Source organism: Amblyomma maculatum, unplaced genomic scaffold, assembly GCF_055883805.1.
Source record: "Amblyomma maculatum isolate TAMU_Amacu unplaced genomic scaffold, ASM5588380v1 scaffold_18, whole genome shotgun sequence".
Lineage (NCBI taxonomy): Eukaryota > Metazoa > Arthropoda > Arachnida > Ixodida > Ixodidae > Amblyomma > Amblyomma maculatum.
Genome location: NW_028146743.1, coordinates 8,134,809 through 8,148,235, shown reverse-complemented (window position 1 = coordinate 8,148,235; position 13,427 = coordinate 8,134,809). Strand labels below are relative to the sequence as shown.

Below are 13,427 nucleotides of genomic sequence, written 5' to 3'. Positions count from 1 at the left end.
AAGAGCCGATGACTGGTGCAACTACAGCATTACAGTCAAGTTTAGCCGCATACAGCGAAGGGCTGAAGAATTAATCATGACGTACACAAACCTCATACTGTAAATGTACACATTTGGAAAATAACACAACAAAGTGCAAGCAAAATACACGAAACACAATAATTAGGTAGTCTGTACGAAACAAACATGCTTAGCACACATATTAGTACTGCAAATAAAATTTGAAGACAATTCATGTAAGGAGAATTCACAAAACAGGAGATTTAGGCAGAATTTTATTAGATTAGTAATAGAAACGATATATCACTGTCCAACTTTTGAGGTTGTTTGTACCTTGATCGCCACTTCATTCCAGTGTCTGGCTTCACTCAACTCCATCAGGCGTTCACCATATATATTGGTACACTGCAGAAGGTTTGTATTGGTTTCACTGCGCTAACACATTGAACGACAGAAAAGACAAACACCACGGAGCGCGAACTAACAACTGGTTTTAATGGATGAAACGGAAGTCATTTTATACACAAAACGGGGTCGTCATCAAACAAACATAAGCAACGAGGAAACATGAGGAAACAATCATCGCAGGTAACAAAGGCATACAGCTAGACACACTCATCGCGATAATCTAAGCAAATCAACTTCTTTCGCAGACAACGACAGTGATACGTTGCTGATACCCATATCGGCCCCGACGGATTTTATTTCAAACGCTTCTGTGATCTCTCTTTCGGTTTTATTATCAGAATGCGAAATAACAGCGGTTTTTTCAAATTGAGGCTTACATTTGCAGTGCTGGCAATGCTTAGCCAGCTTCCCTGGATGCGCGATTGATTTGCAATTGTTAGCATGCTCATTTAGCCTTTTGTTTATGCACCGACCCGTTTGGCCGACATACTTCAATCCGCACGAGAGGGGGATGGAATAAACCACGCCTGTATCGCATTCGACGTGTTTCCTCTCATGGTTGGTGGTGCAACGTAGTTTGGGTGTTTCATCGAGTCTGTTTATTTTTGCGCACAACCCCGATAGCTTTTTGGGTGCCGTGAACACCACAGGAACTTCGGGCCTGCCTGCAATCTTTTTTAGACCTTGCGATACTCCGTGTACATACGGGATGACAGTCGGACGCGTGATCTTCTTGGAACCTTCAGGGTGATTTTTTTCTTTATTTTTTGCGGTCAATGTTTTTAGGATTTTTTCTGAAATCGAGGCCAGGAGAATATCAGGGTACCCGCTATCTTTTAACCTTGCCACCTGTTGGATAATTCCTTGCTCTACCTTATGCACGCATGACTTCCTGATGCTCTGAATTATACATGTATTAGCGATGGACCGTTTGATTAATTTTGAGTGTCCGGAATCATACCTTAAAATCGCCTTCTCTCCTTTTGTCTTGTAAAGCCAACACGTGTGCTCTAGGCCCTTATGAATTTCGAGGCTTTACAAGACAAAAGGAGAGAAGGCGATTTTAAGGCATGATTCCGGACACTCAAAATTAATCAAACGGTCCATCGCTAATACATGTATAATTCAGAGCATCAGGAAGTCATGCGTGCATAAGGTAGAGCAAGGAATTATCCAACAGGTGGCAAGGTTAAAAGATAGCGGGTACCCTGATATTCTCCTGGCCTCGATTTCAGAAAAAATCCTAAAAACATTGACCGCAAAAAATAAAGAAAAAAATCACCCTGAAGGTTCCAAGAAGATCACGCGTCCGACTGTCATCCCGTATGTACACGGAGTATCGCAAGGTCTAAAAAAGATTGCAGGCAGGCCCGAAGTTCCTGTGGTGTTCACGGCACCCAAAAAGCTATCGGGGTTGTGCGCAAAAATAAACAGACTCGATGAAACACCCAAACTACGTTGCACCACCAACCATGAGAGGAAACACGTCGAATACGATACAGGCGTGGTTTATTCCATCCCCCTCTCATGCGGATTGAAGTATGTCGGCCAAACGGGTCGGTGCATAAACAAAAGGCTAAATGAGCATGCTAACAATTGCAAATCAATCGCTCATCCAGGGAAGCTGGCTACGCATTGCCAGCACTGCAAATGTAAGCCTCAATTTGAAAAAACCGCTGTTATTTCGCATTCTGATAATAAAACCGAAAGAGAGATCACAGAAGCGTTTGAAATAAAATCCGTCGGGGCCGATATGTGTATCAGCAACGTATCACTGTCGTTGTCTGCGAAAGAAGTTGAATTGCTTAGATTATCGCGGTGAGTGTGCCTAGCTGTATGCCTTTGTTCCCTGCGATGATTGTTTCCTCATGTTTCCTCGTTGCTTATGTTTGTTTGATGACCATCACGTTTTGTGTATAAAATGACTTCCGTTTCATCCATTAAAACCAGTTGTTAGTTCGCGCTCCGTGGTGTTTGTCTTTTCTGTCGTTCAATGTGTTAGCGCGGTGAAATTAATATGAATAACCAACTAGGCCCAATTCTCGCCATTTTTGCAGAAGGTTTAACGCATGATGGGCACTACCGCGTCACTCCAACTACAATTCGGTTCTGATCGTTAATCTGAGCGTGGGAATGGAGTTAGATGCCTGCCTAGTGCTACTTGAAGGTTGCGCGAGAAGACCTAATGAAAGGAGAGAATTAATGTTTATTATATCGTTGGTCACAAGCGCGACGATGATGCTATATCGAGTTTGTTGCAAGAGCCGAGTTTCTGCAAAGTATTTCTGGTCACTTCCACTTTTGCAGTGATACGTCGCATAAAATGGCGTATCGCAAACCGGAAAAGCAAGAGTATGTGACATAAATATTAAAATATTGACTTATGCAGCATTTTGAAAAATTGCAACGAGTTGAAGGATTTATTAGGGTTCCATTGAAAACAATCTCCCAGCCTCCTCGCAAAGGTTGGATGAGTGACTGTTTCCACAGTGGCGGCAGATGTGAACTCAAAGCGATCTACTTTATTGACCACCTCGGCCTCCACTGAAACTTGTTCGGCTAGTTCAGATTCTTGCCGTCTTCAGTACTGTGCTAGAACAGCGCGTTGTGTTCTTTCCTTTTTGTATGGCACGGACAACTTCATGCTATAAAACATTTAACCTCTGGGCATTTGTGAAAAACTAGAATAATATTTTATCCACCACCTCCACCCGCTCCTATGTGGGTACTGCTTAGAATCCTACCGTTTTCACCGTACACTGGTGAGATGTATTTTTCATTCATTTTCTATAGAGCTCTGCACCCAAGACGTGGGCTTGTCATTCTTGCCACATGACCTCATACCTTTTGCCTCGCAACAGCATTTGGTCGGACCGTGTCTTCGACTGCAGGATGGGCCATCATAGCCACGTCAATGTCACTGAACGCTCCCTTCTGAAGAAGTATCGCCTTGCCGCCGCAGTTTTCCTCTGCCGGCGTCCCCAAGACGACCAACTGCGTGTAGACATGATCGCGAAAGCAATTAGGGCCACTTCCTCCAATAACAAAGTATCTGACCAATCCATTCGCTTAGTGAGCGGCGCCGTGAAGTACACTGCGCAGTTTTCTGAAGCAGAACAGTACTACAGACAACGCTCCTAATGTGTGACTGAAGGAAGCAAGCCAGTAGTTTAATTACCGGGCCACAGAAAACAGCACTCAATTAGCGCACGTGGCACCATGATTGAAATCACATTTTCTTCCTTTGTATTCCACGTCAACTAATTGCATATGCATTTGCTGCTCTTGGAACGCCAGTGGAGCCAATTTGCGTAGGCGTTTAGGAGAGAGAACTCAAATAGCATTCATTATGACTTTTGACCCCAGGTGATAATTCTGTAAAAAAAAAAATAATAAGGGGAAAGTTAAGCTCCGCCCTTTAAGGGTGTGATGCGAAAGTAGGGTCCCTCGCAATTGCACATTCACACAGGCTCATTAGCATATGCAGCCGTAAGATACAACTATGTATGAAAAAAAAAAAATGCGTAACTGAAACCATTCGGCACATGCTTTGTGACTACCTGCACTTGTGACAGCTCCACTCCACCGCTTTGACTCTCGTCCTCTCATATAGGCAAAGATTCTTTGGCCTTGGACAAAACCTTCACCACAAAGGAAAGCGGTGAAGGCGCTCCTAACATGTTTAAAGGACACGGGGCCGAGTCCTCGATTCTAGACCTAAAGCGTGAGCCTTCGGTCCATTTACCGTAGTGGGTCATGGACAGGTGTCGCTTTCATTGCCGCTCTTTCTTCCCTTTTTCTCCCCTTGTTTCCTTCCCCACGTGTAGGGTAGCCTTCTGGGCACCGCCTAGTTAACCTCCCTGGCTTAGTTTTTTGTTTCTCTCTTCCTCCCTCTCTCTCGTTTCAAAGTCGTGCTAACGTGCCTGATCATATACGTAAAACATTGTCCCGCTGAATTAAATGCCATATATAGAACTAAGAAAATTATTCTCTTGCGCGGGCTCATCGGTAGCGTGTCTGGCTCACAAAATAAAGGTCGTTGGCTCGAATCCACAGGCAACCTAATTTTTTTTTAAACGAAGTGAATTTCATAATCATTTAGTAAAATAATGCATGCGGCGGGTCTTTCATTTCTATTACATGTCATGTCTTATTCCCTTTCTTCTCACTTGTGACGTTACGTTTGCATGAGCGTTGTGGATTGTTTGAGACTCACGCACAAAGTCATGGTGATGTAGTGTCGTTATGTCCACAATCAGGATTTTTCACTGGCAGGAATTTCTACCTAACGGACAACGACGGCGACGTAGGCCTCGTTGCGATACGGATTTCTTAACGCTGTTTTGTTAAAAATTGCGCTTGACTTCGATTTTTGCATTCTTCTCTTTCGCAATACAACCATTACCCTTAAGCTAAGACTTAAAAAGAATGATTAAATAATTTTGGTCAATTATTGGTCGTTTAGTTCAGTTCTGCCGCGCGTAAAATGCCCACATTGCTATGTTATCAGCTTCACAGCCGTACCGACGTATATTTCGCTGTTTTTGAAACAAAATTGTGTAATGACTAAAAGAAGAAAAAAAAAAAATATCCCGCAGTCTCCACAAAGAGTAAGATCAGCCTTATCGGGCAAATTTTTGCGCATGCATGGGTAGAGACTATAGCTAGTTAAAGCAATGATCCAGTTTCTAGCTGTGTTTCCTTTAATTTATTGCCCAAAGAATGATAGAGGTATGAATTAAATCTCATGAACATCTAGGTGTTCTAAAGCGATATCATTATCATCATCAGCCTGACTATACCCACTGCAGGGCGAAGGCCTCTCCCGCATTTCTCCACTTAACCCGATTCTGTGCTAGCTGCCTCCACTTGACCCCTGCGAACTTCTTAACCTCATCCGCTCACCTAACTTTCTGCCGCCCCCTGCTACACTTTCCTTCCCTTGGAATCCAGTTTGTTACCCTAAGCGACCATCGGTTATCTTCTCTTCGCACTACATGTCCTGCCCATGCCCATTTCTTCTTCTTAAGTTCCACTAGAATGTCAGTAACTTGAGCTATTTCTCTGACCCACTCTGCACGCTTCCTATCTCTTAATGTTACCCCTACCATTTTTCGTTCCATAGCCCTCTGAGTTGTTAGCCTCCACGTTTCAGCCCCATAGTCGAGTGCAGGCAAGATGCAAGTGTTGTATACTTTCCTCTTGAGCGATACCGGTAAGCTGCTAGTCATAATCTGCGAGTGCTTGCGAAATGCGCTGCATCCCAATCTTATTCTTCTTGTTATTTCCTTTTCATGGTCCGAATCTGCTTTTACTACCTGTCCTAAGTAGGCATATTCGCCTACTACTTCCAATACTTCGCTACCTAATGTAAACTGCCGTTCCTTCCCGAGGCTGTTGAACATTACCTTAGTCTTGTGCATATTGATTTTCAAGCCTACCTTTCTACTTTTCCTGTCTAGGTCATCAATCATTATTTGCAGTTCATGCCCCCCGTTGCTTAGCAAGGCAATGTCATCAGCAAATCGCAGATTACTGAGGTATTCTCCATCTACCCTTATCCCTAACTGCTCCCATTCCAAATCTCTGAATACTTCCTCTAAGCCAGCTCTGAATAGTACTGGGGAGATTGTGTCTCCTTGCCTAACACCTTTCTTTATGGGAATTTTGTTACTTTCTTCATGCAGAACTATGGTTGCTGTAGGTTAGCAGCGGTGGTGTAGCGGTAGAACATCCGCCTCGCATGCAAAGCGGACCGGGGTTCAAATCCCGGTCCGCTTTGCATGCGAAGCGGATGTTCTACCGCTACGGGGTTCAAATCCCGGTGCCGCGCAATTCTCCACCGAATTAAAAGAAAAAAGAAAAAAAATCCGCGTGTCGATGGAATTGCATAAACAGGTTTGTGGTGCGACCTGATGCCGGTGAACACCTCCAGCAACGCACTCCCTCACCAGAACAGGAGTTGGCCACCATGGTGCAGTAATTAGCAGCAACCTCTCACGATTAGTTCCATAAAACCCCGGCCCTCAGTCACCAGCGGCTGCGGAACAACTGACCACGTCGGCGGTCAGACCTGTGACGCAACAGAGGGTGCTAAGAATTTCTGGCTTCGCTGGACAGGTCGCCATTGGAAACTGACCCTAGCAACGTTTAACGCTAGAACCCTAGCTAGTGAAGCTAGTTTAGCAGTACTGTTAGAGGAACTAGAGGGTATGAAATGGGATATCATAGGGCTTAGTGAGGTTAGGAGGCCGAATGAGGCATATACTGTACTGATGTACTGAAGGATGGCCATGTACTGTGTTATCGAGGTTTACCAGAGAGGCGACAACTAGGAGTAGGTTTCCTTGTCAATAAGTATATAGCGGGTAATATAGATGAATACTATAGTATTAATGAGAGGGTGGCAGGCATCGTAATTAGGCCTAATAAGCGATATAAACTGAAGGTTGTACAGGCCTATGCACCCACATGTTGTTATGATAACTAGGCAGTTGAAAGCTTCTACGAAGATGTAGAAACGGCAATGCGAAAAGTAAAGACGCAGTATACTGTACTAATGGGCGACTTCAATGCCAAGGTAGGGAAAAAGCAGGCAGGAGACAAGGCAGTAGATGACTATGGCATTGGTTCTAGGAATAGCAGGGGGAGTTGCTAGTTGAGTTTGCAGAGCGCACCACCGGCTTTATTACTTGGCGACCTGTTCATCGCGCCGCCTCCTACGGCAGCGCGTGTCCGCGAAAATATCACGTGATTCCTCAGTAGAGACTGCGCGCCGCGCCAGGTGGCGCCACAACTTCCCCTCATTTCGGCGCGCGCCGTCGCTGCCGCTATAGTATGGACAACTACAGTCCGGCTGTGTTTAGCTTGATAGCTGCTGCTGAGCAAAATCACTTGGAAGTATAGGCATATATTAGCTTTCTGTGGTCATGCATAAATGTTACGAGCGGGTGCCGCCAGCTTAGAGGCCTGTCCTGGGTCGCTGGCACCCGAGAACATGCGTTTGCGAGAGCCGACATCTCGCGCTCGCAGTTTTTTTTTTCTTTTTCTTTTTTCTTTTTTTTTTTTTTTACGCGAGCTCGCCATAAGGCATAATATAGAAACTCATGTAAATTTTTTTCTGTGAGGAACCGGAGCAGGCTCCCGCTCTTAGCGTTGTCGGTGAGCTCGTAGCTAGCTGTTCCCATAAACCATTTATGATATTGATGTTTTCCAGAGCTGTAGTTATTTCATTCTTGAACTAGCTGAAAAAGCAGCTGTATGGTAGGTGCGGCTGCAGTGCTATTTGCTTAGCCATTTTTTTCCTGCACAGCCGCAAAACTAAATTCTGCTCGTCCTATATGCAACAACGCAGCTGCGGTGACGCCACGCCGTTTTCCGCCTATTTAAAACAAAATGTACACCATGCATACACCTCCTATTTTGTAATCAGGAGGGTCACTGGACTGGTAGTCGTTAACGAAATTTACAAAAAAAAATATAATAAGCGATAGCCAAACTGGATTTTGTGCGCTAAACATGTGATTTTTTTTATGCGAGCGCGGGAAAGTTCCTGCACTTCAAATACCTTCCGTGATTTTGGCTTAGCATTGATGACTTTCCGTTGTGTATGCTGTTCTGCAAGGTCGGAGGTGAAATTCCCCAAACAAGTGGCCTCCCGATTTTCTGGATAAGTAAGACGCCCGACTACTGTGCCGGAGTTCCCGGGTTCGAACCCGACCGCGGCGGCTGCGTTTCGATGGAGGCGAAACGAAGAGGCGTCGTGTGCTGTGCGATGTCAGCGCACGTTAAAGATCCCCAGGTGGTCGAAATTACTCCGTAGCCCTCCACTACGGCTCCCCTTTCTCTCTATCCACTTTCACTCCCACCTTCATCCCTTCCCTTACGGCGCGGTTCGGGTGTCCACAGAGCAAGTGTGACAGTTGCTGCGCCTTTCCTTTCCTGTGAACCAATTTAACTTTTTAGCCTGAAGCGCCATTCTGTGAGGCTCAGTTGCGTCCTTGGTGCATTGGTGCCCCACGAAAATTAAATGCTGTTTGCCGTAATAAAATTTCCGGCTCGTATTCTGGCACCACGCAAAAAAAAGAAAAAAAAAAAGAAAATCTGAGAGCACTGCAGAATCTACCGAGGAGAAATGCGAAAGCCTGAGTTTGCTGCTGCAGCACACATTCAGTACCTCGCGCCCCTTGTCGAACACAACCAGCGTTCCGTTGAACGCATCAAATTTCGCCGGCGTTCTATAATTGCTTTACAGGAAGGGAGTTGCTTTACAGGGAAGTTCTATAATTGCTTGTCCCCGTTCTATCCCTGCGCTATTTTTTTTTTTAGACTTTTTACCAACAAGCGGGAAAGGCGCAGTATCTGTCGTACGGGGAATCGCACTGACGCATTTCGTGGACAGCACAGGCTTACGTAATTCTCCAGTGCATATTCTACGGTGTTCTCGGAAAGCATGGAGACAGGAAATTTATTTTTCTGATAATATCTTCAGGATGATCGTGACACATCAGCGCACAACTCTCGCGCACTGGATTTCTTCAGTGAGCTATAGAAAGGCTTTCGCCTTAATAGCCAAAAACACATTGCGAAGGCGTACATGCATACACGAGGGATAAACACAACAGTAAAAGCAGCACAACACGCGACCGACGATAGCGTGGGGTGGGGTGCCTCAACACCCGCGCGCGCATCGAGGCAGACTAGGTGGGGGTAAGGCTCCTCTATTTTTTTAGAGGAGCCTTAGGTGGGAGTAAGTTGTGGCGCCACGGAGGGCAGCGGCGCTCGGGTGAACTAAAAAAGCCACAACAAATCGGGGGCTATGGAGGCGGCGGCGATGAGCAGGTCGACAAGCAATAAAGGCGGTCGTGGCAGAGCGCAATAATTTAAGAATCATGAATACCTTCTTCAGCAAACGGAACAACCGGAAATGGACATGGAAAAGTCCTAACGGGGAGACTAAAAATGAAATTGACTTAATAATGTGTTCAACCCCCGCCATTATGCAAGATGTAGAGGTAATCAGGAAAGTGCGATGCAGTGACCACATGATGGTGAGGTCCCGAATTAGCCTAAATCTGAAGAACGAACGCTACAGATTAGTAAGAAAGAAACCTATCAATGAATTAGCGGGGAGGGGGAGGGCAGAAGAGTTCAAGCTCTCGCTACAGAACAGATATTCAGCTCTAAACGAGGATGGCGACATTACCCTAGAAGCAATGAACAATAATTTCAGAGATAACATTACTGAATGTGCGGTAGAGGCAGGCGGTAGGATAGTTAAAAAGGATACCGGTAAGCTGTCTAAGGAGACAAAAGATTTCATTAAGAAACGCCAGAGTATGAAAGCTTCCAATGCAACAGACCAGATTGAATTGGCTGAGATATCAAAGCTAATGAATAAGCGCAAGGTGGCCGATATAAGGAAGTATGACATGGAGAAAATTGAGCATGCTGTAAAGAACGGGGGAAGCCTTAAAGCGGTAAAGAAGAAATTTGGCATAGGCAAAAACCAGATGTATGCGATAAGGGACAAGGCAGGCAACGTCATCACGACTATGGACAAGATAGTCAAAGTAGCCGAGGAGTTCTATACAGATCTCTACAGTAGCCAAAGCAGTCAGGACCGTAATGAGATTGGCGGTAGGGAAAAACAGTCAGACGTTTTACCAGTGACGAAGGACGAGGTCAAGAAAGCATTAGAAACTATGAAAAGGGGGAAATCAGCTGGAGAGGATCAGATAACTACAGATTTGCTGAAGGACGGGGGGGGGGGGGGGGGGGGGGGGGGGGGGGATATCGTGTTAGAAAAACTGGCAACCCTGTATACGCAGTGCCTGGTGTCATCGACGGTACCGGAGCCAAGGAACAATGCAAACATTATCCTCATTCATAAGAAAAGGGACTCTAAGGACCTTAAAAATTACAGACCAATCAGCTTACTGTCTGTTACGTATAAGAGATTTACTAAGGTAATCGCTAATAGAATCAAGATAACCTTAGACTGCAATCAAGCAAATGATCAAGCAGGTTTTCGGAAACGGTACTCTACTATCGATCATATCCATACCATCAATCAGGTGACAGAAAAATGCTCGGAATATAGCCAGCCCTTATACATAGCATTAACTGATTACGAAAAAGCATTTGACTCAGTTGAAATCTCGGCGGCGATGCAGGCATTGCAAAATCAGGGGGTAGACAAGCCGTACGTGAAGGTGCTGGTAGATATATATAGTGGCTGCACAGCAACCATAGGTCTGCACAAAGAAAGTAACAAAATTCCCATAAAGAAAGGTGTTAGGCAAGGAGACACAATCTCCCCAGTACTATTCACAGCTTGCTTATAGGAAGTATTCCGAGACTTGGAATGGGAGCAGTTAGGGATAAGGGTAGATGGAGAATACCTCAGTAATCTGTGATTTTCTGATGACAGTGCCTTGCTCAGCAACTCGGGGGATGAACTGCAAATAATGATTGGTGACCTAGACAGTAAACGTAGAAAGGTAGGCTTGAAAATCAATATGCAGAAGACTAAGGTAATGTTCAACAGCCTCAGGAAGGAACAGCAGTTTACATTAGGTTGCGAAGTACTGGAAGTAGTAAACGAATATGTCTACTTAGGACAGGTAGTAACCGCAGATCCGGACCATGAAAAGGAAATAACAAGAATGAGTTTAACAAAACGAAGTTGGGCTAGATGGTGCATTGCAACTTGACTGAAGATAAAGCGCACAGGAAGACGCACACAAGAGAAGATTAGCGCGTGTCCTGTGTCTTCTTCTCTTGTGTGCGTATTCCTGTGCGCTTTATCTTCAGTCAAGAAGAATGAGATTGGGATAGAGCGCATTTTGCAAGCATTCACAGATTATAACTAGCAGCTTATCGGTATCGCTAAAGACGAAAGTATATAACAGTTGCATCTTATCTGTACTCACCTATGGAGCTGAAACGTGGAGGCTAACCAAGAGAGTTCTACTTAAGTTGAGGACAACCCAGAGGGCTATGAAACGAAAAAATGGTAGGGGTAACATTAAGAGATAGGAAGCGTGCAGAGTTGCTAAGAGAAATAACTCAAGTTACCGACATTCTAGTGGAAATTAAGAAGAAGAAATGGACATGGGCAGGACACGTAGTGCAAAGAGAGGATAACCGATGGACATGGGCAGGACACGTAGTGCGAAGAGAGGATACCCGATGGTCGCTTAGGGTAACAAACTGGATTCCAAGGGAATTAAAGCGTAGCAGGGGGCGGTAGAAAGTTAGGTGGGCTGATGAGGTTAAGAAGTTCGCAGGGGTCAAGTGGATGCAGCTAGCACAGAACCGGGTTAGGTGGAGAAACATGGGAGAGGCCTTCGCCGTGCAGTGGGTATAGTCAGGCTGATGATGATGATGATGATGATGATAGTCGCTATGCAGCCACTATATATATATATATATATATATATATATCTTCCAGCACATTCAAGTACGGCTCAACTATTCCCTGATTTCGCAATGCCTGTATCATCGCCGAGGTTTCTACTGAGTCAAATACATTTTCGTAATCAATGAATGCTATGTATAAGGGCTGGTTACATTCCGAGAATTTTTCTATCACCTAATTAATGGTATGGATATGATCGATAGTCGAGTCGCGTTTCTAAAAACCTGCGGACTCCTTTGCTTGATTGAAGTCTAAGGTTTTCCTGATTCTATTAGCGATTACCTTAGTAAATACTTTATACGTACAGACAGTAAGCTGATTGAGCTGTAATTTTTAAGGTCCTTAGAGTCACCTTTCTTATGAATGAGGGTAATGTTTGTATTCTTCCATGGTTCCTGTACCGTCGATGACACCAGGCACTGCGTATACAGGGTGGCCAGTTTTTATAGCACGATATCCCCCCCGTCCTTCAGCAAATCTGTAGTTTTCTGATCCTCTCAATCTGATTTCCCCCTTTTCATAGTTTCTAATGCTTTCTTGACCTCATCCTTCGTCACTGGTGGAACGTCTGACTGTTTTTCCCTACCGCCAAACTCGTTATGGTGCTGACTACTTTGGCTACTGTAGAGATCAGTATAGAACTACTCGGCTACTTTGACTATCTTATCCATATTCGTGATGACGTTGCCCGCCTTGTCCCTTATCGCATACATCTGGTATTTGCCTATGCCCGATTTCTTCTTTACCGCTTTAAGGCTTTCCTCGTTCTTTACAGCATGCTCATTTTTCTCCATGTTATACTTCCTTATATCGGCCACCTTGCGCTTATTGATTAGCTTTGATATCTCGGCCAATTCGATCTGGTCTGTTGGATTGGAAGTTTTCATACCCCGCGTTTCTTAATCAAATCTCTCGTCTCCTTAGACAGCTTACCGGTATCCTCTCTAACTATCCGACCGCCTACTTCTACCGCGCACTCAGTAATGATATCTCTGAAATTATTGTTCCTTGCCTCTAGGGTAATGTCGCCATCCTCGGTTAGAGCTGAGTATCAATTCTGTAGCAAGATCCTGAACTCTTCTGCCCTCCCCCTCACCGCTCATTCGTTGATGGGTTTATTTCTTACTAATCTGTTGCGTTCCTTCTTCAGATTTAGGCTAACTCGGGACCTCACCATCCTGTGGTCACTGCATCGCACTTTCCCGATTACCTCTACATCTTGAACACATTATGAAGTCCATTTCATTTTTAGTCTCCCCGTTAGGACTTTTTCATGTCGATTTCCGGTTCTTCCGTTTGCTGAAGAAGGTATTCATGATTCTTAAGCTATTGCGCTCTGCAAACTCATCTAGTAACTCCCCCCTGCTATTCCTAGAACCAATGCCATAGTCACCTACTGCCTGGTCTCCTGCCTGCTTTTTCCCTACTTTGGCATTGAAGTCGCCCATTAGTACAGTGTACTGCGTCTTTACTTTTCGCATTGCCGATTCTACATCTTCATAGAAGTTTTCAACTGCCTGGTCATCATAACTACATGTAGGTACATAGGCCTGTACAACCTTCAGTTTATACCGCTTATTAAGCCTAATTACGATGC

General features: G+C 44.8%; 1 protein-coding gene across 1 annotated transcript in view; it reads right to left on the bottom strand.

Annotated features, from left to right (window-relative positions):
* The window catches only part of LOC146171835 (xaa-Arg dipeptidase-like), a 72,193-nt gene that overhangs the window by 28,540 nt on the left and 30,226 nt on the right, over nt 1-13,427 (bottom strand). Inside the window, exon 3 of the mRNA XM_084586347.1 lies at nt 3,253-3,402. Within this exon, the coding sequence (XP_084442473.1) occupies nt 3,253-3,402 (150 nt within the window). The remainder of the gene's footprint in view (nt 1-3,252; nt 3,403-13,427) is intronic.